Source organism: Anopheles nili, chromosome 2 (assembly GCF_943737925.1).
Source record: "Anopheles nili chromosome 2, idAnoNiliSN_F5_01, whole genome shotgun sequence".
Lineage (NCBI taxonomy): Eukaryota > Metazoa > Arthropoda > Insecta > Diptera > Culicidae > Anopheles > Anopheles nili.
Genome location: NC_071291.1, coordinates 60,676,499 through 60,698,785, shown reverse-complemented (window position 1 = coordinate 60,698,785; position 22,287 = coordinate 60,676,499). Strand labels below are relative to the sequence as shown.

The following is a 22,287-nucleotide window of genomic DNA, read 5'->3' as shown; positions in this document are numbered from 1 at the left end:
AACGACAAAGAAGCTAACGCTAAGAGCACCGCGCGTCTCGAAAAGTATCACAAATTGGACATTTTGGTCGCTTTCGTCCATGGCGCGTAGCATGATGTAGCGAAAGTGTTGCAGGAACCTACTCAGAGAGCATTTGAATGCGCTGTCGGTTGTTGTTCTGGAAGCAATTTTAAATTACTTTGTGATGACTTTTCCCCAGCCCCGGGTCTGGTTGAAGTTTTCTTCGACACTCCAGGAACGAAAGGAGAATTGTAAAGCGAGCAACTAATTTATTTTTACTTTTTTTTTGTGTGCCATTGCGCTAGCACAAGCGGAGAGGGATTTTTCTGTCTGGTTTCGTTTGTCGCTTGCGAATGAAATAGCTCTGTTGTGATGGTACTACGGTATGGTACGGTATGCCTTCTTAAATAAGAAGAATTTTACTCCACAACGCTATTCGTACTTGAGTTTTCACTTAGTGCTGATTGTAGTTTGATTTTGTCCACAAATTTAGACACAACGGTGGCCATTATCGTAATGGTGAAATTCGTCTCGCAGACATTAAGGGCATATATTGAAAAGCAAAAGAATGAAAGAACACGTACACTCAACGCTATTCAGTTATGGTTTTCGTTACATATTGTTCAGAAGGGTTTCTTGAACTTTTCATTACATTAAACCCAATATATGATATTGAAAACAATGTTTATTTTAAGCCTAAAAGTAGCGTATTTTCCTACACTATTTTGAATGACCCTGATACACAGAACTTAGATACAAAAATTCACTGAAATTTGTTGGTTAAAGCGCATGCTTTTAAATTTTTCAAAATTCGCCTAACGTCTGCAGTAGCGTCATTTTTTACTTGCATGAAAACTCAATGATATACGAAAGGGATTTTCCTACAGCTGAAATAAGAATATTGATGTTCTTTTGGAGGCTCAGACAGACTGTTCGAAAACCCGGTCAAAACGAAGAGAAGCGCAAAACAACCAACATGCTCCTTGTCGGCATGGCCTGCAGCAACTCACAAGGATTTCGCTCTCGACATGAAGCACTTTCTTTCCTCGTACCGAAGCCGCCTATTTTCACCGACGTTGCAAATCAGCACACAGCGCGCGCTGCGGAAACGGGAAGACAACCGAAGGATGCCCTTTTTTCTTTCGTCGGTTGGTTGGGCGGGTGGGATTATGTTTTCTTCTGCGAAAAACGGATACGTTGAAGTGACGGTGCGCGATACAAGCGCACTGAAATTGGCATTGTTATTTGTGGGAGCAAAACACGCAAGCGATCGGGATTTGACTCGACGGTGCGAACAGAAAATGAAATGGGCGTGCGAGGCGGATGTGTATTTCATTAATTGAATTTCGGAGTTCGCCCGAGCCAATGGGAACCGGATTAGATAGCACCGAGAGCAAAAGAAGTTGGGCGATTAAATGAACAACACGGCAAAGGTTTTAATGGTCGCTTGGTAAAACGTCTGAAGATGTTTTCACACGAGCTATTTTGGGCCAAAAATAGTAAAGGACTCGCCAATTGCATTCGTTCAGGCAAAAAGCTCGTGAGCAAGGAAAGAGAGTGAATGTACACATATTGCATTAAATTAACCTAGGTCTAATTTTTATGGCTAGTTTTTATTCTTACGAAACAAGAAAAATTGTCCTCTTATGAGCCTCATGTTAATGATCCTTTTAGTAGATAGTTAAAGAAATTAATACATCAATTTTGCACAACGGGTTTTGAGCATGTTAGCTTCGATTAATTTATATATTTTTTATACGAAAATGCCCACAATCGTACGATTAGTACAGCTTATTTATTTTATGAAATTAAGTTCGAATATTTGTGCACCTTCCAAAATGAGTATATTACCGTAAATCACAAGGCTATAGCAGCCAATAGAAGTTAATGGCTGCCTAAAACATTTGCTTTGCATTAATGAAATCATGTTTTCGTCCTCATGGCAAGGAGTTTTACTAACCAACTTTCTAATGGCCAGCTTCAGATGCTCTATATTAACGCTTTTATCTTAATCGCTTGCCATCGATAGCTATTTAACTTGGTCTCCATCGGAGCCGTCACGGTTGAGAGAAAATTAATTAAACATTTCCTTCGATGCTATCATCGAACGAACGAGCCGACGAGAGGCTCATCAAAGTGGCAGGATATTTCCATACCCGAAATCCCGCTCCCACCGAGATCCCGAGGTGAACAATTTCAAAATATCTCTCAGTATCTCGTCAAAGTCAGTGCCACTTCCCACGTAATCATGCCATCAAAGCCATCACACGGATTCAGTTGGAAAGCGATTGCAAAGCGATGGTTGGGGCGTTTTGTGAAGGCAGAACATTAGGAGAACTTAATTAATATTTTGTCTTAGGCGCGGGGAATTCGATCGGGAATTCAAAGCGAATGCTTTCCGCTAGGCCGGAATGTAACATTTAAATTATGCATGTCTGGAAAATTCATCAAATGAGCGCTTAGCCGTCCCGTTCTATGTCGTGCAGGGCTGGTTTTTTTATGCCAGTTCCGGGAACGAGCATTTCTGCTATCTTCCCCAGGATGCCGTTTGAAAATTCATTCCATTCGAATCAAATTACGATGTCCTACTTTCAAGCGCTTTCTTGTTGTTGGGACGAATTTTGGAAGTCATCTTGGTGCAAGCCCAAAAGATGAGCCTAAATTGGTATGATTGTCTCCGTTCTTGGTCATCAGTTGGTGCTGGTAGAAATGAGAAGGGTGTATAATCTAATAGAACTCAGAGCATTGTTAGCGTTTTAATTCGTCTTTGAAGGGCATATAAATCAAGCAGACATGTGGTTGGCACATTTCAGGGAAATCTGATTTGGAAAATTTATCTGTTTCTAATCTTCTATAAAAGAAATGATGTCTGAAGTCTATTGGCGTAAGTTTCGAAATAGTATTTGACCAAAGCACGTACGTGTTTTAATTAAATCATCTCAATAAGATTACGCTTCCTAGATGTATATTTTATAAATAATGAATGCAACACTTATCAGTTGCAAAGACATTATTAATACGTTGATAACTGTTAAAACATGAACGAATGAAGGATCAATTTCAATCGATTTTGATTAGCAAAATGATTTATCTTTTCCACATCTGCAGCCGAGCAATGAAATAAGCTTTCTGAATAAGATGCACGCTTCATTGATCATGAGCCGGACGGAAATGCACGCCAAACAAGCGCAAGCCAGAAGTCACTCAGTCCGTTATCGATGAAAATGCTTTCACGTGAAGCAGGACTCGAGTTTTCGAAACCCTTTCGCCCGGCTGCGCTCGGCTAGCTGGCACGGCTGTCTGCGCTGAACCTTGGCAAAAAGGTGACTTGTAGGAATTTATGGACGAGCTTTTCGAATCGGTTTCCCATGTCGAGCCTCTCTGCATGCATCGCATAATCTGACAAGATAAGCCAATTTCAACCATGCCACGGGCAACGATAGCGAGGGCGACTTTGAACTTGAAATATAAGGGCAAACACGAACGCATTCGGCTATGGGTTGGATTAGCTCTGGCCTTAGTGGGAATAGAGACCGTAATCGAATGAAAATCAAACCCGTCGATCCACAGAACTGATTGACGTGAAAATTGGGTTTGTTTAAAACACACTTCAGGATGCATGGTGTAGAAATACTGTTTTAGAAATAATTATCTCCATTCATTTTGATTGCGAGCTTGAATTTGAATTCGAGCTTAAGTTCTGTTGATTTGAATAATTTAGAGAACGAAAATGGTTTAGATTTATAAGCGAACTGAAAGCATTTGATATACATTTCTAGTGATCGGAAGCCAAATTGAAATATCAATCAAAATACACGTGCGCTAAAATATAGATAACATTGAAAACATTTATTTGATAATTGGTTTTACATGAAATGAATGCAAAGGTCATATTTGTGGCGCTAAAAATAAAAGAAAGGCTTTTCATTTTTTCTCTGTTTTATATTTTGTTTATAGTTTGTTTTTATATTTTTTTAATGCTGATATGTTTTCTTCAAGTAAGTCCTTTTTGTATTTAGCAACTTTTGCACCTAGAGCAGTTATCAGCTCTTCATGACTGACTCTGGGTCCTCGATGAACGAATTAACCATTTAGCCCTTTAGCCGTTTATCAAACGGATAAACCGCCTTTTGCTTCTCCTGCTAACAGAGGCTCTATTTGCTTATTCGATATAGATAACGAACTGAAACACAAATGCAACAGGCGTTACGACTACATGGTGCACAGCGGAAAAGGCGTATAGGGAAAGTGACATCGTTCATAAGATGAAAGTGACACGTACCATCCCGATTAAACCCGTTCCGTCACACGTCCGGTGTTTGCGAAGCGTTCGAGAGCCATCCATACACCGGGTGTGGTTGGCTGCAAGGGCGTTTGCTCTCTCGTTTGCCAAATATTAGTTCAATATCGGATGGAAGCAAGCAACAGTTTTTGGCGCTCTCGAAAGCGAAGGTTACGGATCGGTAGTCGGTATGGAAAATCCACACAAAAAAAAAGCAACGAGCCCTGCTTGCGAACGCAAAGCAAACGGGAAAATGTTCTTCTTAAACCTTGTATTTAATGACTAATGACTCCCAAGTTCTGGGGCGTCTGGTCTCAGCAGCGAAGCTGATAATAATTCTTCTTGAATGTGGGCTTGAATCGACTGAAACGCCTCAAGTGTAAATGAGAAAGTCTCTGATAGGATTAGCTGTACGCCTTTTGAAATGAATCTGTTTGCTTAATGCTTAAGGTTCAAGAACTTTCGCTGAACATTTGCGAATGCCAGTGTTTACCGATGCCCCCTGCAGGCATGAATATGCCTCAAGTGCCATTTTGCAGCGACGTTTCACAAGAAGAGGATTTATTTCAACGTACACGGTTCTTGAGATTGCAGAATGTGCTCTTTTCTACAAGCTTTAATACAGTTCCCTTTCGATGGATCATAGCTGCAATAGTTTCAGCAGTTGGCATACGTTTTCCAAACAACTCAATCTGAATTACACTTTCTAACGAGATTGGAAATTCAATCTGAAAATTGTCTCCATTATGATGCTAAAGTTGCCACCGGAAAGCTGTCTCGCGTCAGATGCTGCTCGTGTGCGAACTGATTTGATATACATTACTTTTCACTCTTGCTGTGGAAAATGTCGTTCCCCTTCTGATGATTGATCGCAAATATTGAACTGTACAGCTTGCATACCGATACGGCTACCGTACTGCCACCATGGCCGGTATGGTTCGACCTTCTTCAATCCAATCAATCCCACTCCACCGTGCACAGAGCATAGACACGAGCGGGCCGCAAAATATATTGACTCCATCAAAGTTCACTCCATCTGAATGTTTATTACGTCTGTCGTTGGCATTCCGGCACTCGGGCTGCCGGTCGGTCGCTGTGGCTGCCATTTCGGAAAGAAATTCGCCCGAGCGGCACTGATCAAAAGAATGGGACGTGTCGTAAAAACAACACACAAGCAAACGCACGCACCAACCGGCGGCCACTTTGCTTTCACTCATCCATCTACCGATCACGTTTCAATGGCGATGCTGAATGCATAATTCCGGTGCGAACCGGCGTCGTGTGCGTCATGTGCCTTGTTGGAGGGTGGAAAACCTCGCAGCCACCGGTCACAGGAAGAGTGAAAAACCTGCGCGAACCCTGCGACGATGGTGATGTATTTCTCCCCCACGGTCTCTTGCGTCGAGTGTCGGATGATGTTGACATTGTAAACGAGACGACGACGATGACGATCGTACGTGATGGGGAATGTTGGGATGGCCGACGATTAATAATTAAGCTTCGAATAAATTTTTAACATCCCTTTGCGGATCTGGACGCAAATTTATTAGCCCGTTAAATGCGCTCGGATGATGCTACCCATCAACGTTTTGGGGGGTTATGTTTTACCTACACGCCATCGTTGTCGTGTGTGTATCCAGCGGGCCTGAGGTTTGACTAATTGATTGGAAAATCTACGCATATTGCACCGAATGAAGAGCAATTTTTCTTGTTCAGTTTTGTAAAATGATCATTCAAAACACGTACCCTCGAGCATTGAAGGAGGCTGGTGTGCACAACCAGATTTTCCCTCTATTTCCTGTTGTGTTGCTGCATGAGTGTTTCACGTGTGTGTGTGTGCAGCTCATTGAAATTCAACAAGCTCACGCGGATGCATACGTGTGTCGCAATCCGTTGCCATCTGTCCAGTTTCTCGATATTGAGCATGTTCCGTCCGGTCCGAAAGGCAAACAGACTCCGGTCCATTGGCTACCATCGATTGCCACCCTGAAGGATGGCGATTGTTTAGAGGCATCTTGACCCGAAAGGAAGCACCGGTGGAAAGCGGGTGGTCAATTGTATCCGTGCTCCAACGCTCACGCCCCATCGATAACTCAATTTCTTTCGACCGAGTCCGGACGAAAAGACGCACGGAAAGAACGCATTTGGTTTTAAATTGCGCAACAGCAAACGGGACGGCCACAGTCGGTGTTATTTGGCGATGGACACCGAGCTGAAAAATTTACCCCCTTGGGGAGGGAAAAAAAACAAACAAATCGAAACTATCCATCGGTGCAGGATGGATGGAAATTCGAGCGCTGGGAAGCGAAATGGGCGCACATGTGCCTGTCAATTGCGAGCAGCGTGATGAATGTTGAGGTTAGGTGTATGTATGGGTCTTCACCCCCAACGCGTTCACCACCGATTCGATGACTGTAGTTGGTGACCTGGAAATGAAATGTTCAAACTCCGCAATTCCTCCACCATGCGTTCAATGTGGGCAATGCATGGAAATGCATTGCCGGTTGAGGAACACCGGGTGTTTGTGTGTGCGGTTTTATTTGCTTCATCACCTCATCACCACACATCACCATGGAAACGGCCCTGAACAGGATAGCGAGCGAGTGAGAGTGCCATGATCTGCATGCACAATTTTCGAAGCCAAAAATCAACAATTAAACGATGCTCCCTGGGGTAGACGTTGCAGTAAATCCTTTTGGCATCGGTTGGTTTGCATCGTTTCCTCGACCTCGGGACAGAAGGCAATGCTAGATGGGGTGGTTTTACTGCAAATGCTCTTTGTCGAGTGTGCTAGATGGCTTTTGATGGTTGTAAAAACCTTGCGAATGCAGTGGTATTTAACGCCCAGCGGGTGTGCAGCTTGGCGTTCGGGAAATATTGCACCGACAAACTCAGTAATAGGTTGATGAGGGCACGCTCTCTCGATTTCCTTCCTAATGCTGGTGCTTGGAATGCAACACAATCCAACTCGCACCTAATAGTGAAAAACGCACGGATCACGTAGCGCAACTGCCCGGAGGTCGTGTAAGCGAATGAAAGTAATTTTGAGCAGCGCTCATTCGGAACATTTCATTAAACGCGCCGAAGGAATGCAGCCAAACGATGGCGTCAGTGACGATGACAACAAAAGCGATAAAACAATCCAGGGTTTTGGGCTCGCTTCAAGTGGATTTTCCATTCGATCCAGTCCCGTCGGCGTGCCGGAAGTGGATACAAAAGGAATTCAAATTAGAAGCGATGGAGATGGACGCAAAGGCGAAGGCGATCGCCTCCCTGGGCACGTGAGCACCCAAGTCTGATGCTAATCATGTGTCCAACTAAGGCTACGGACAGGATCCGGATCGTTCCTCGGAGGGAAATTGTGATTTTTACGATCCAACTGGGACATCATTTGCTTCGTCCCGTCGCTTATCGATAGAGTGGATCTTACCCGAGACTCATTACCGCGGAAGCTTTTCCACAGCGAACCAAAAACTAGAACCGCACCGGGTTTGTGTCCGTTCTCGTCAGCTTCTAATTTATTCGCAGTAGTTTTCCTTCACACAACTTTCGTTCGCACTCGTCACGTTATTCCGTCTCGTCGGTTTCCGTCCGACGTATGACGTCTACGAGCGGACACCCGAACAACAGTGACAGTTTATCTTTCTTCGGATGGGGGTAATTCTTGTGTCATCTAATTTTTCCTTCATTTTCTGCTCTCTTGGAGCGCTGAATCGTTCCACGCACGCTGCTCCGGGGCCCCGGTGTTCCGGTCGGGTTGGGATAAAACAAATAAACCGACGCCATAATCACACCGGCAAAAGCTCGAGAGAAGCTCGCTCCGTTGGCGCAACTAGAACGGGAAACATATAAAACCCAGCCGGACCTTTGTCATGCCAGCGAGACGGAAAGTGTGCAACTAAACGGAAGTAAATGCAAAAAAACAAAACAAAAAACAAACGCCCACCAAACCCCGAGTGTCGCAAGTGCGAAGAAAAGCTCTCGGGGTGTAACACGTGACTGTATGTGCGTCCCCTCTCGGGTGGGACATTCCCGGGGACCTTGAATTATTAAAGCTCCGTCTGGTTTGGGGTTTCCGTTTTTTTTTCGTACCATCACACCGGATGCTGTCATTCCGTCGATGGTGGCCCCGTTTTTAGCTTCCTCGTGGGCATCGAGTGTGAGCGCCTAGGCCACCGTAAGCTGCTTTGCATTCCATTCCGGTTCCGTAACGCACTGTCAACGGTGCGAAAACGAAATCATTCGCATAGGGCGTCCACATGGCGAATCGGTGCGCCGGTCAGGACATGCCAACCTTCCTTTCGCTTGGCGGACATAAGAACTTTCCGTTCCGCGCGGAGAAACAGCGAGAGCAAACACGACAGAGAGAGAGAGAGAGAGAGAAAAAAAAGCGAAGTAAAAATCTTGCTAATATTTGCAGCGCAACAGGACGACGACCACGAGGAATTGAATTCCCTTCGGGGCGTGGTGTTTCTGCTCTGGGTGTGTGCTGGGGGGATGAAATGCTGCCACCGACAGTGGCGCCACGGTCGCATCCGCGTCGGACATTCCAGTAGCCAGCGTGCCGGTTTGTAACCGTTGTTTTGTTCGGTTTTGCTTGCGCTTGGGATTTCCAGTTTTTTTCCACGCTTCTGCGATCCGTGCAGCACCAGCCAGGACACCGATTTTCCCGACACGGGAACGAATGGCGAAAACAAAAAAACGCTCGCCGAACGGCATGACAATGAAACTGTCGACTCCAAACGGTACGCGAGAGAAAACTGGGTAGCTGACAGAGACAACAACGCACAAAAAAACTCGCACAAGTGGAAAACAACTCCTCCTGAAGATGCGCTCACAATTTTTTTGCATTCTATCTCCTATCACCAGGACCCCTGGCAAGGTACACGCCCGGAGGGCGTAGTTAGAGGATGGCTGGAATTTTTTATTTGTTAAGTTCGTCTCCTTTTCCGCGATGGGGAAGGCTGTTTATTCACTTACAGCATTTACGCACGCAGAGCAGCTCAAACGGGCGTCTGCGTCTAGGCGGGTCGCACATAAATCGCACCCGGGCAGCATCCACCGCAGGAGGTGGAAATGCGAAATGTACCATGAAACTGCTGACGTGATGCATGAGTCGCTTTTTTTTGCTGGGTTCCTTTATGAGCAGCTCGGAATCCTTCCTTACACAACGAGTGTACCATTTGGGAACATGGGCCCCAAACTTTTGTTCCGGGACGCCTTTTTCGTGTGGGCTAATGTCCCGACGGACTGTGGGCAGGAGCTCCCACGCGTGTCGAGGGATTTTGAGCGATAAAGTGATCTCTATTAACGGATGTGCAGGAAGGATGCTTTAATCCGGTAGCCAACAATGAGCCACGGTCACTAGATGATTCGAACCGGGTTTGACCTCGTTCGATGTGATTGGGTGTGTTTTTTTCTCCCTCAACGGAAGTCATGACGTCAATGACGTCCTGGACGATGATGACGGATAGACGTGCCTCGGTTGCGATTTGAATGAGAAGGGGAAAATCTCATTACCGAACCAAAGCCATCAAATAAGATTACAAAACGGTGAATGGTCTCCCGTGCCGAACGCTGCCACTAATTATAACGAGATCAAACTCGATCGCCCCGTTGGGCGTTTGTCAAGTGATCGTTAAAATTTACGACGGCCCGCTGGTTTGATGGCACGACCAGCTACAATTAGCCCGCACAGGGGGAATTTCCGACGGTGAACGTGTGACGGGTGGTTCAAGGAATGGAAACTTCATTAAATAAGCCTTCCACTTCATTGACAGTGCTTCGATTGTGTGCTTGGAAAAATACCGTGGGAGCAACTCGCCGAGCGTCTGCCGTTGACGGTGAGCGTAATCTTACGTGACAGCACCGAGGATGCGCTTGGTGGTGGTGGAAACGTTCGAACGGGTAAACTTTTATCTTCAACTCCACAGGACTTTGCACTTGTCGCGCTACGGCAGACCGGGTGGTTAATCAAACGAGATAATAAAACGGTTGGGTGTCGGTGAGCGAAGCAGCTTGCTGGCGTTCGTTATCGGAATGTGTCCCAACTGCCATTTGAGATGGAGCACTACCGAAGAATTAAAACTTACGGGTCGATGGAGGCGCACGAAAAGACGGCGGAATTTGATCGAAAAATAACACTCCAAGGCGAATGGAATCGGAATGGCGTTGCTTACTTTTGATAGGGCTCCCTCGGTCACTCAAAACTGGGAAACTAATTTATCAACAGGCTGCGACCTAACCTGACCAAACTCGGGTAACTGTCCCGAGTACGATTGGTCAAGAGGATGTCAATGATGGCGAGAAAATTATTCAAGGAAAGTTCTCCTCTTATACCTGAGTGCTGTTTTTCCCAACACCCGTAGGATTTGAGTGCCCCCCTGGTTTGGTTTGTTTGCTGACTTTTTCTCGCACTATCCGTGGGCACTCTTCATCTAGCCCAACCTGCAGCGTAAAACGATGGCAGGGTTCCACGCGTCCAGCTCGACAACCCACAGACGACAGAGTTATCATTTCACCTACCGGCGCCAGAAAATCTCTGCCTCCATTAACGGTAATCGCTTTGGCGAGAGTTCGGAAAATGTATTTTTAATGAATTCGAAATGCCCAAATAAACAGATGCAACTGCGGGATGGTGGAACGTTGAGATGAAGCTGGCACACCCCGGTATGTTGTCTAGGGGCTGAAAGTCTTTCATGCCAACGAAACACGAACAAAAAAAAAACACACACACTCGCTCGTCCTGAAACCGGACGACAGGTAACGCGAACCAACTGACGAGGGAAATGATGAGATATGGCAGTCGGCGACAGTGATTGGAGTTTGGTTGAGCTTTTTCGGGGTGGAGTTTTTTCCCCACGGGGAGAGAAAAAGCCACCAACAACGGGCACCATTCGGGGTAGGTGACGGCGCTCTGACGGAGGCCCTTTGGCTTCGATCCTCGTTCGCAGACCACCCTCGGGGCTGTCGCATTGGGTCTTTTAGCGGGATTACGCCGTAACGATGCGTAACGGTTGACGTAATGGGATGGATGGATGGATGGATGGTGGGCCGTGGGTGTGGGAGATTTGTGACGAACTTTTCCATTTACTAGCCGGAAAAGTGGTGCGCCCTGCTGGTGGCTTGGTACACGGTAACGAATTCGATTCGGCACCAAATCAATTTATCATCGACGAGGAATGAAACCGGACCGGGACGGTCATAACTTCCGCTGAAACCGGGAATTAGCATTTTCGGAGGTCGAAGAGGCTGAAATGTGTCGTTTGATTGGAATTGCTTCACGAAGTTGACTTCCTCGGTAACGAATTGTAGCGAAAAAAGGAAGAGGGACAAACACTTTGCTTGCTGAGAAAAGTTAAAGATTTCAAGAAGAAGTAAAGTCGTTTAAATATCATTTTGTGTGATAAAATGTGTATAATTCTTGATATCCTTGCTAATACCTACATTTCGTCAATGTCAACGCTTCGCCTTTCGTACTAAAATATACATTTGTTTGATTTATTTGAGTTCCAGTTCATCGCATAAAGCTCCCCGATATCTCTTTAAGAACGATTTTCCATCATTCGAAATCCCGTTCTTCTTTATTTGATGCGGGCAAAGTACGCCGCTTCCGGCAACGAAGGTTTGTACGGTACCGGCATAATTGTGCCGGCCCCCCGTTCGAGTGGCGCGCCATTTTCTACTTCCGCTTTAGGCGCAGGAAATCCATTTCATGCCCCTCCCGCGCAAGCACCGAGCGGGCACCACCTTGAAGAAAGGAAAAGCGGGCTTAATGGAAATATGGCATATTGTCGTCTCCACGCTCGGCTCTTAATGCAACCTTCCGGCTTGCTGGCACCCTGCTGCTGCACAATGGCTCCGGTCGCTAAACAAATGTGCAAAAGTGCCCGGTGCAGGACCCAATACTCGGTGGGATGGCGCTGCCGTCGGGGATTTTCCTTCGTTTCGGTTGTCCCAGGTTGCGATCGCAGGCTCTGTCTTACAGGGCCTGAAGGTTGAATGCAATCGTACCGTCACAGAGGCACACCCAGTTAATGCGCACCACCGGAATATAGTGCGACTGCGACCGGAAACTGGTGCAGTTGAGAGGATTTTTTTGTATTTCTTTCTCTGCTACAATCCAAGCTGAGCGCTGAGATATGCATGGATGCACGAAAGATATTCATTTTAATGGGGCTGTATCTTAAAGAAACCTGGTACGGAATTTAATATCTGGTCCTTAGAAAGGGTTTTAAGGAATTGTCATATGGGGTTTTTTTCATTTTCCACTGCCAAACGAACTAGAACACTTTCCAATCGGACGGAACCCGTGTGTGAGATCATAGCCTACTAAGACCGCGTTCTCGTTTACCTTTGAAGTATCTGCACATCCTTCACGGAATCCCGATCAAAGCAAGCGTGGTGTCATTGACAGTGATTCAAAAAGTGTGCTTTGGTGAAAAAAATAAAGCTTCTAGCATGTGAAAGCACAGGTGGGCATCATTCACGGAACGGCAGTGTAGCTCCTGCAGGGCATCAAACCGTTCAGGACGGGTTTTTCCGCGGAAAGCATCTTCACAATGGCAGTGTGCGTGAAGCAACCCAACATCGAGCCTTTCAACGACAGTGAAAGTGATGTGACGACGACAACGACGACGACGGTGGGCGGAAGTTTTCCCATCACCACCACCACACCAATCGAGCGGCCATACTGATTGTTGTTTGTCTTTCCCTAAGATTCCTCTCTTCTTCGCACGGACGCGTGCCGACCTGTGACGGTGTGACCACACAAAAGACAGACACAGTGCAAAGTTGTACGCGGCAAAATCGCAAAACCCAAACCGGCGTGAAACAGTGTGCTCGCGCTTCGCGTGCTCCACATATTGGCGGTGGCAAACGAGTCGTGATTTCTGCCAAATGTCTCTAGCATCCTAGCTTTCGCACCACACACACATCCACACACTCACACACCCACCCACGCTTTTCTCGCGCACGATGGCAGCTACCTACGGGTGTCCCGGGCAGGTAACACGATATGTGATTAATCCGTTAGCACGCGTTCAGTGCATGCGTTCGTTTTATGTTACGTTTCCTCGAATGATTTACTGCATGTTACGTGTCCGTTGCGTGTTTTTATGGGTTTGACGAGGCGGGGTGGACAAAAGGACGAAAAACTATATTAATCCTTCCTCCGCTTGGAGACGCAGGGCAATTAAAACAACATCAACCGTGATTGGTAGCACCATATGTTTGGCTCACGATGCTCGAGACGCTCCCGAGATCGGTGCTCACCATCGGCCATCGATAGGACAACCTGGTCCACTTGATAGCGAGCGAGTGTCGAGAACCGGGTCGTATCTGTGGAAAATTTATCGACATTCACCGCTCGCACCTGCAAACGGGGCGTTTCCTGGGGGCGGATGTTTTTCCCACCTCCCAATAGGTGCTCCAGCATAAAGGTGCCCGTGGTATGTCCCTCTGTGGAGGGCACTTTCGTTCAAGCGGCCTGGGTCGGCTTGTCTGGTGGTGCACAGCTTTCGGCGAGATTTATGGGAGCCATTTTCGGATGCTCCAAAGAAGAGACCGCGGTCTGGAGTACGGTCCGTTTTCGGCCACACACCGAAAAACACCGAAACTCATAAAGCGTCCTCCCGGTTTCGGTTGATGTTTGCGGTTCTGGGGGACAGGTTGATAAATGCTGTTTCCGTGTGGCTTACAGTTTCCAGCACCTGCACCGTCATCGAGGTGTTTCGCCAAAGGCGCTTTAGCCGACTCCCACATCTCCGCCTACGGAAAGGAAATGGCACCACTCGGGACGGCTCACCGGAGGCCGGATCTTCTGCACCTAATTGGAATTTTTGCTTCACCATTTGTTAGCCGCGGCCGGTGAGCGAAATCCACCGGTTGGGCGATTGTGATGGGCTGAGTTTTCGGATTGTGATCGCCCGGAGGGAGAGTAATAATTTTGGCAGTAAAATAATGAATCGCTCCCGCAGCGTGGCGCTATCAATCTGGTGGAATCGAAAGAGCGATTGGCGAACGAACGAAGATGTGTTTTGTTACGCTTGTGTCACGTGGGAATTGATGATGTGACATGCTTGCGGCACACATTAGACAAATTGATGGCCGCTCTTCATCAAACTGTTTGCTTGGGAACGCTGCGCTACATAGGACCGTTACAATTCACTCAATTTTCGTTTAATTTAGCATGCTTTAAGTAGTCATTCGTTATGCAGCAAAAGAAAAAAAAGCATTAGTTTTCTACTTGGACGGGCCGCTCTTGCTGGTGATAGAATAAAATTATACTTTTTCCTCCATTCATCATCCAATTGTCCTGATATTATGAAAACCGCACTGGCGAAGAGATTGTCCAGGCGAGATATTCGACGTTGTTAAAGTTTGCCTTTCTTCCAGGGCTTTTCTTTCCCTTACCCGAGACCGGATGCGACCCTCGCGATACCGCGTGAAAGATAGATGGCGCTTAATCTTGATAGCATTAACGGTACGCTTATTCCTGCATCAGCTTTGTGCCTCATTATTTTGAGTTTAAGATCGCGTTCCTTCCAAGAAATGCGAAGAAGGACACGGGCACAAAGAGAGAGAGAGAGAGAGAGAATGAAAGTTGTTACTGATCTGGTGGTACTGCAGGAAAAGCTCCTTTTTGTCTGCTCTCCTTTACGGAAGGAGATGAATAATTGAAACATAGATTAAAACGAAAGCAAAGCGCAAAAATAATTGATAATTTGCACGCCGGAACAGGCGCTTGGTCAGCGGTCAGCTTTGGGAGTAGCTTTTGTTTCCCCCATTGCCAAGTGGCGCGCGCGAGCAGATAAGTAAAATTTAAATGCTTACGTTGCGTGGAACGAACCGTAAATGCGAGAAAATTGCCCTCAAACTCGCGTTGGTTTCAGTGAAAATTAAAAAAAAAAACCCCGGTGTCGTTTCTGTTTCGAAATGTAATCGGTTTTTATTATCATTCAAGCACAAATCTTCTCCCTTTTATTTGTGACCCTACGCGAACGAGATGAATTCACTGTCACTCGCAGGCTGAATGATGAAGTCCTGCTTGCTGGCTCCGTATGCTAGCGTATCGCCACGCTGATAAGCCCACGACATGTGCAGGGAGTTGTGCGCCACCACCACATTCCCTGCGTTATCCACCCCCACGAGCCCTGCGGTTCCACCCAAAGAAGCGCTCATCGCATCGAGCAGTTCGTCCGCTACCGGTTGTATCTCGCGGCCAGTGAGCTGCGCCGTTCGCAGCACATCGAATGCGATGCACACCTTCATGATGATATCGCCATCACCCGTCAGTGACACTCCGCCAAGCCTGTTATCGGCGTACGTTCCCGAACCGATGATAGGGGTGTCTCCAACGCGCCCAACACGCTTTCCCGTGACGCCACCAGTCGAGGTCGCGGCGGCGATGTTTCCATTCGCGTCGATCGCTACAGCACCTACGGTGCCACCTTCACCTGATCGGTAGCTTTGATCAGACGCTTTCCAATCCTCGAGTGCGTCCTTGGCGTACTGCGTGACTAGCTGACCGGGTGGATCAAGAAATGGAAAGCCTCGGTCAAGTGCGAACGCTGTCAACCCAGCGCCAATGAGGAAATTGTGACCTGACTGCTCGAGAACGGCACGTGCTAGTGTGATCGGATGAAGCAGATCGCGCACACCACTCAAACTACCCGTGGCTCTGGTCGCTCCGTCCATAATGCTAGCGTCCATCTCGACATCTCCTTCGGCGTTCAACACAGAACCATAGCCTGCGTTGAAGTACCGATCAGCTTCCATGATGCGGACAGCTTGCTCGACTGCTTCCAGAACGCTGCCATTACGTGCCAGCACTTGGTAACCGACTTGGGCCGCTAAGCTAACACCTCGTAGCTTGCCGGGAATGCGATCGGGAGGAACAGTTCCTGCACCTCCATGTACGATGAGGACCGGTTCGATGGCACTGACCCATTGGCACTACAATCGAGAAGATCGAAATTTTGTTAACGACACATCAAAGACACACGTTGACACCGATTTTACCATCAAATTCGTCAACAAACACGCCACTAGCACCCATTTCCAGGTCAACGCCATAATGCACCCAGCTGCACGGTAGAGCTTAACCCACTCGACGCAACGAACAGACGTCCGAACGGTGCACGACTCTGTTATTCAATAACGGCGGCAAGATTACGACTCCAGCCAGCTGGTTCACGGGTCGAGTGAAGCGTGGAATCTTGTTTACGAGCGACCGATAACCACCACTAGACTCTCAGCGCGACGATGGCTGTCGGATCTGGTTGGCTTTCTTATCCATCGGCGTCACGGGGCCTCGAATGTGGTGGGGAAAGTAACCGGAGATGCCCGGGAATAGCGAGAGAGAAGCGTTGCGCGTGTTGCATACCTTCCAGGCTAAAGGTTAAGGGAAACGCCTCTTGTTGGTTTTGGGGCCATTTTCCCAAGCGACTTACTGGGTGTCGAATGAAACAGATTGGTTTTAAAATGCCACTTTTAATTACAGCATAGCTCAACAATGTTTTGCATAAAGTCTGCGAGGTATTTTGCGTTGTAGCTCCACAAACAACTGGTGCGTGTTGAAACACGAAGACGGATTTAGAGTAGCGTTTGAACGCTTGGTTGAAATCCTCGAATGGGGCAGGAATTTTCACTTGATCCCTCATTTGAATTTTCCATCTACGCACTTCACACGCAAGCTGGCACCCATCCTCGAAAGGGGTTTTTTCTTTCGACTAACAATATATTTCACTTCTCGCTACGTTTGTGGGCTTTATTCTTGCTCCTGCGTTCGGGTTCAAAGTTGACCGCGTACAAAGTGACCCCGGAAAAAAAGAGAAATAGCTAAAAAAAAGCGAAACCAGTCCTCCCCAAAAGAGATAAAGAAAACTTATCGCGTTAAAAGGGTTGCGGCCTTCCGGAGGGACGTCTTCATTGCGTCGGCGTGTTTCGAGTGGAAAGAACGCATCCTTCCTTTCCCTGGGAAGGGGTTAGGAAAATTGAATACCCAAACGTTAAGGACCCACCTGAAACGTGTGCGGAAAGACGAATCAAGCCGGCCCTTTTTTTTTGCTGTGCGGCTGTAGACCACGGCTGTAAGTAATGTAGCTTTCCCGGGCATTCCGAATAAGTTTCCCATTCCAACATCTCCAACACATCAGGGAACAAAGCGCAATAAATTACCGGCTCGCCGAAAAGTGCGGCCAAATTTAATTTCACCCACGCAAAGGACGAGTTTGTTCTCGAGCACGCAAATCAAAGCTGCCAGCCATGCTGAGCGAATGTAGTATTGAACAAAGCGTGGGAGCATGACTTGCCGTCGAAAGAACGGTTAAAGTTATACCATTCCACGGCCCATGGCACGCTTTGATTAATATTCTGAAATATTAGTTACACCGGTAAGGGAAAAAACGGCTCACCTTCCGTGGAGTTTGAATCGACCACCGCCGATCACGAGCCATCAAAGGGCGAGGATGTTAAAACCGATCGCTACCAGTCTGACGTGCGAGAAACTTTCTCCTTGTACGCCCACGAGGCGTAGAGCGGACCTTTTCGCGGGCGGTAAGGATGTTTAAGGCTGCCCTTTTCCCGGGGCAACATGATTCGATTTGCTACAGTTCGATCTCGAGAACCGGCGGGTGGATGCTTTGATGAAGTGTGTTTGTGAGTGTGTGTGTGGATGTATAGGGAAATTTATAACGCGAGTTCCGTCGTAATGGTTTGACAGATTCACCCAAAAACCCCCGGCGAACTGGAGAGCGAACACCAGAGCCTCACAACAAAAGAGGCGTCTGTGAGAAAGCGAAGTTTGCGGACGTGAAGCCCCGATGTTTTGAGAATAATCTCGAATTAGCCCCCATGATGCCCCACGAGGGTGGCCTTGGATGGCTTAGCCGCGAACTTTTGCAAAAACCCTGCGACGATCAGCAAAATCAGCTGCCGTTAACGGTCGGAGCGGAGCCTCAGCATCTCGAACCAAGCGGCAGCAACAACTGCGTTCGATCGAACGTTTTCAGGCGCGCAAAAGTTTTTCCTTCACCACCGGGAGCGCCCCGGGGTTGGTTTTGTGCTTTTTATGGTTGTTTAGCTCATAAAAATTGCTGTCAATTTTCCAGCAGTCATTTTAGGGTGCTTTGTTCGAAATTGATTTACGGTCGATCAGGGCAGAATGCTGGAACCACTGTTGTTATGTACTGGCTTTTTCTCTCTCTCTCTCTCTCTCTCTCTCTCTCTGTCTCTCACGACCGATGCGATGGAAACGGGATTCGAATGACTATCATTAACAACATAGTAAAACTTCACATTAAAACCACTCGGCCAGTTGGATGTTACGCTTAGCGCCCGCCGGTGCTTGTTGGGGTCCAGCGCGTTATCCTAGCGGCAGGATCGCTTTATTCGATGGCAATTGGGCGTGTATCGACATTTGCAGTCGGCGCCCGTGGTTGGCCGCGGTCGTGGTTGTGCAATATTTATGTGCGCTTGCTGGCAGCTGGACGAAACCGAGCTCAGTTGTGTTGGAGAGTTTCCACGCCACAAAAACCGGCCCCACGGGAACAGGATGTGCCCTATCCCTGTTTTTCCCGACCATCGATGTCGGAAGGCACGTTTCACTGCCCTATTCCATATGTTGACTGAACCCCGTGTGGAGTGTGTCTTTGTGCTGGACGTATTGGGGAAGGAACTGTAGACAAAAAATAATAATAATCATTCCCAGTTTACGAGCGGCGTTCCCGGTCGACCCGAAGTTCATAAATAATGTAGCGCGTAAGGAGCGCTCGCTGGGAGTTATTTCCTGGAGGGGCTACAAAAGCTCCGTGCGCTCCGTCACGTGTCCCACGTCTGGAAAAGAACAATGTGTGTGTGTGTGTGTTTTTTTTTCTTAATGCAAAAATAAAAAGGGTAAAACAAACCATTTCCCGTAGTGCGCGCCACGTAGGGATGTGTTTATGGTATGTAAATAAAAATCATAACACTTCGCTTTTCACAAATGATAATCGCTGCGATGGGGGTTTCAGCAGCCAACCAGCTTGAATTATTCTTGAAGAAGCCAAAATAATGGATTCACGTTTTATGTTTTTCCCTTTTTATTTGCGTCTAAGTAGAGCCACAACCGAGCGCGTTCCTGGCTGTGCGTCATCATCGCGCACAAAGTGCACGAAAACGTACCGTCGCCTATATTTAGTTTAATGCTTCAATTATGCTTGCAATTGATGTTACATTTGGGCAGGGCACCGCTGTTGGTCGTGGTCCATAATGGTGGTAATGATTGGTTTATGGTTGTCACACTGGCCTTGTGAATAATACATCGCGTACATCATTTGGGAATCGACCCCGACTCGCTTTCGGGAAAGTGGCATTTTTGCTATCATTATGATTAGAACTTAATTGAATCTTGAGATCCATTTCCCAAAAGGGCCGCCGGGGAGGGGGAAAAATGTTCGCCCCAAGCCGGCACGCTGTAGAACCGAAAAATCAAAGCCCAAACCCAATGATATTAGATCTCGTCCGTGACCGAGCAACAAAATGGGCTCTCGCCGCGTGCTGTAGCATTCCGCTTCATCCGGGGTCCCTTGAGCAAAGGTTTACGAAGGCCATTTCCAAGAAATATCTTCGACCCTGGGCCTATTTTTCGCATCGTTCATTTTTTCCCTCCCGATTTGATGAATAGCTCGAGGCAACGTACAGAAGAACCCATTTATAGTGCTACCGGTGGTGGAAGCTTTTAAAATAGCAATATGACAGGTGGGACCGCTACCAACAACTTATTATTCGGCAGGTGTAGTTACCCTCGATTGAGAGGTAGAGTGTGAGGATTTTATCCGTTTGTCCTATTTGAACCTATAAATAAATCTACGCCACCATTTTCCAGCGAGTAACTTACTGCTTTACGGAGTGATTGAAAAAGCTGCGAACTTAGATCATGGGAACGAGATTGTAAGTGTTCGATTGTTCAATTGTGCTATCGCATTCCACGGTGAACATGATTCAAATGTAGACGGTGTATTTGTATTTATTGCACTCCGGTATTCAGTAGTTACAGCACCCGGCAAAGACACACTAGTTTTGCCAAAACACACACACACATTTCTCTCATACTCGCTTGTGACGTCGAACATTCGCTCACACGTACGGTAGCGGATTCGACTGTAGAAAGTTTCGCTTCCCGTAGCTGAACGATCGACGGTGAAGCTGCCGAAAGGTTTGCTACAATTGCATTACATTACTCTCCATTTTGTTCCTTTTTTTTGCCAACCCACCCACCAGATCTCAACGCTAGTGCAGCATCGTTCGGAGCAGCAGCATCACACATCGGAACAGAAAATGCGCGCCATCGGACGTGTCGGCCAGGCGGTGAACCTGGCCGTGGAGCGGTTCGTGACGGTTGGCGAGACAATCGCAGATGACAATCCCGAGATCAAGCAGGACATGTACGACGCCTGCAAGGAGGCACGAGCAGCCGGTAAGTTCCATTCCTACCATACCATACCACCAGGGCCGGATGCAAATACTCCCCCACAGCGGGCCAAACGGGCCAACATGTGGACGAGTTTCGCATCTTGACCACCCGTGTGTGGCCAGCAGCTGTGTCAACGGGTTTCGGGTTCGATAGAGCGCTCAATCAGGAAAGCACGGGTCACGAGACAAGCGAGACATGCCAATATAATGAACATTGCCGGTTTAATGACTATGTCACACACACACTCACTTGTACATGGTGACAGCCAAAATTATCCTTCCAGCTGCGAACGGCTAGCGGGAATAATATTTTCGATTCGATTACAGGTGGTTTAGGCAGAGCCACAGCACAGCACTAGACCCTTCTCGGCATTTGGCAATCCTCTTTGGCCAACGCGTGTTGGTCAGGGAATTTGGTGGTTGCTGTGGTTTGTGGAATCCAAACCAACACGCTGCCTTCACGGGGCATTCAGACGAGCTGCCGGAGGAGAATCGAGAGGCGCTTAATTTACGAAACCAAACGCAGCTGCTAGCGAGTGCTAATGCGACAATCACTGGCATCTGCTGCACGAGGTTGCACTTCATCGCGTGTATGAGCGAAATTAGGAGCGCCAAGCTCGAGCTTATGGCAGGAAAATCAATATGAACTTGCACCAGTTAGCTTGTTAATCTTCCCGGCAGCACGCTCTCCCGAAACCAGGGGTAATTTGAATATGCTTTTTTATGATTGTTCAAACAGTTTTACTTTCGAACATTTCACGTCCCACTTTCTGACGTTTAAAAGCTCCCGGAAAGCTCTTCCATTCGCTCGGTGCTCGGTTGCAGCGCTCAGAATCCATTACCGCTTCAAAACGCCACGTGCTTTCTACCTTCGTTATCACGAAATGTCTTGTGCTATCGCAGACACGTACGGCAAAGTGAGAGGTTTTCTCGCACGGGATGAGACAGGGACGCTGAATCTCGAACAAAATCAATACGACATTTATCTTACGGGTAGCGCACGGTGACGCGCTCCCAGCGCTGTGGAGTCGTGATTGATAGTGACGGTACGGTTTGCCTGGTTGCCTGGCTGGCTCGCTGGCTAGCTGGCTGGCTGGCTGGCGTATTATTTATGAGTTTACCCTTGACGGTTGAACCTCGGGCAACAGTCGGTGACATGGAGGCGGGAACACGGGTGTGATATTGTTGATGGTTTTTATATTGCGGACGGGGTCAAGCGGATGCCAGCGCCCGGGCATCAATCTATGTCAGGTCAAACTAGCTGCCTCGCAGCGGATAAGCTACTTGCCCTGACAAGTTTACACTTTCCATGCTCCCGTTGGTGTTTGTGTGTGTGTGTGCATGGTGCGCGGAAGTAATGATGGACTACTTGAAGCGCTTTTTAGCTATGCTCTCACGAGGCGACAGCAAGTTTTTGCTGCATGTGCTGTTCCTTGGCACGTTTTTTTTTCTACTTCTACTTTTTGTGCTCTTCTCCGATGCACTGTAAACTGATATAACTTCATTTTAATTGGAGCACACTGTGTTTTTTTTACGCTTTCGGGTCAGAACTC

The 22,287-nt window shown here is 47.4% G+C and overlaps 1 protein-coding gene across 1 annotated transcript in view; it reads left to right on the top strand.

Moving 5' to 3' along the window:
• The window catches only part of LOC128730913 (alpha-catulin), a 52,080-nt gene that overhangs the window by 6,773 nt on the left and 23,020 nt on the right, over positions 1-22,287 (top strand). Inside the window, exon 2 of the mRNA XM_053824003.1 lies at positions 20,543-20,738. Coding sequence (XP_053679978.1) covers positions 20,543-20,738 — 196 coding nt within the window. The remainder of the gene's footprint in view (positions 1-20,542; positions 20,739-22,287) is intronic.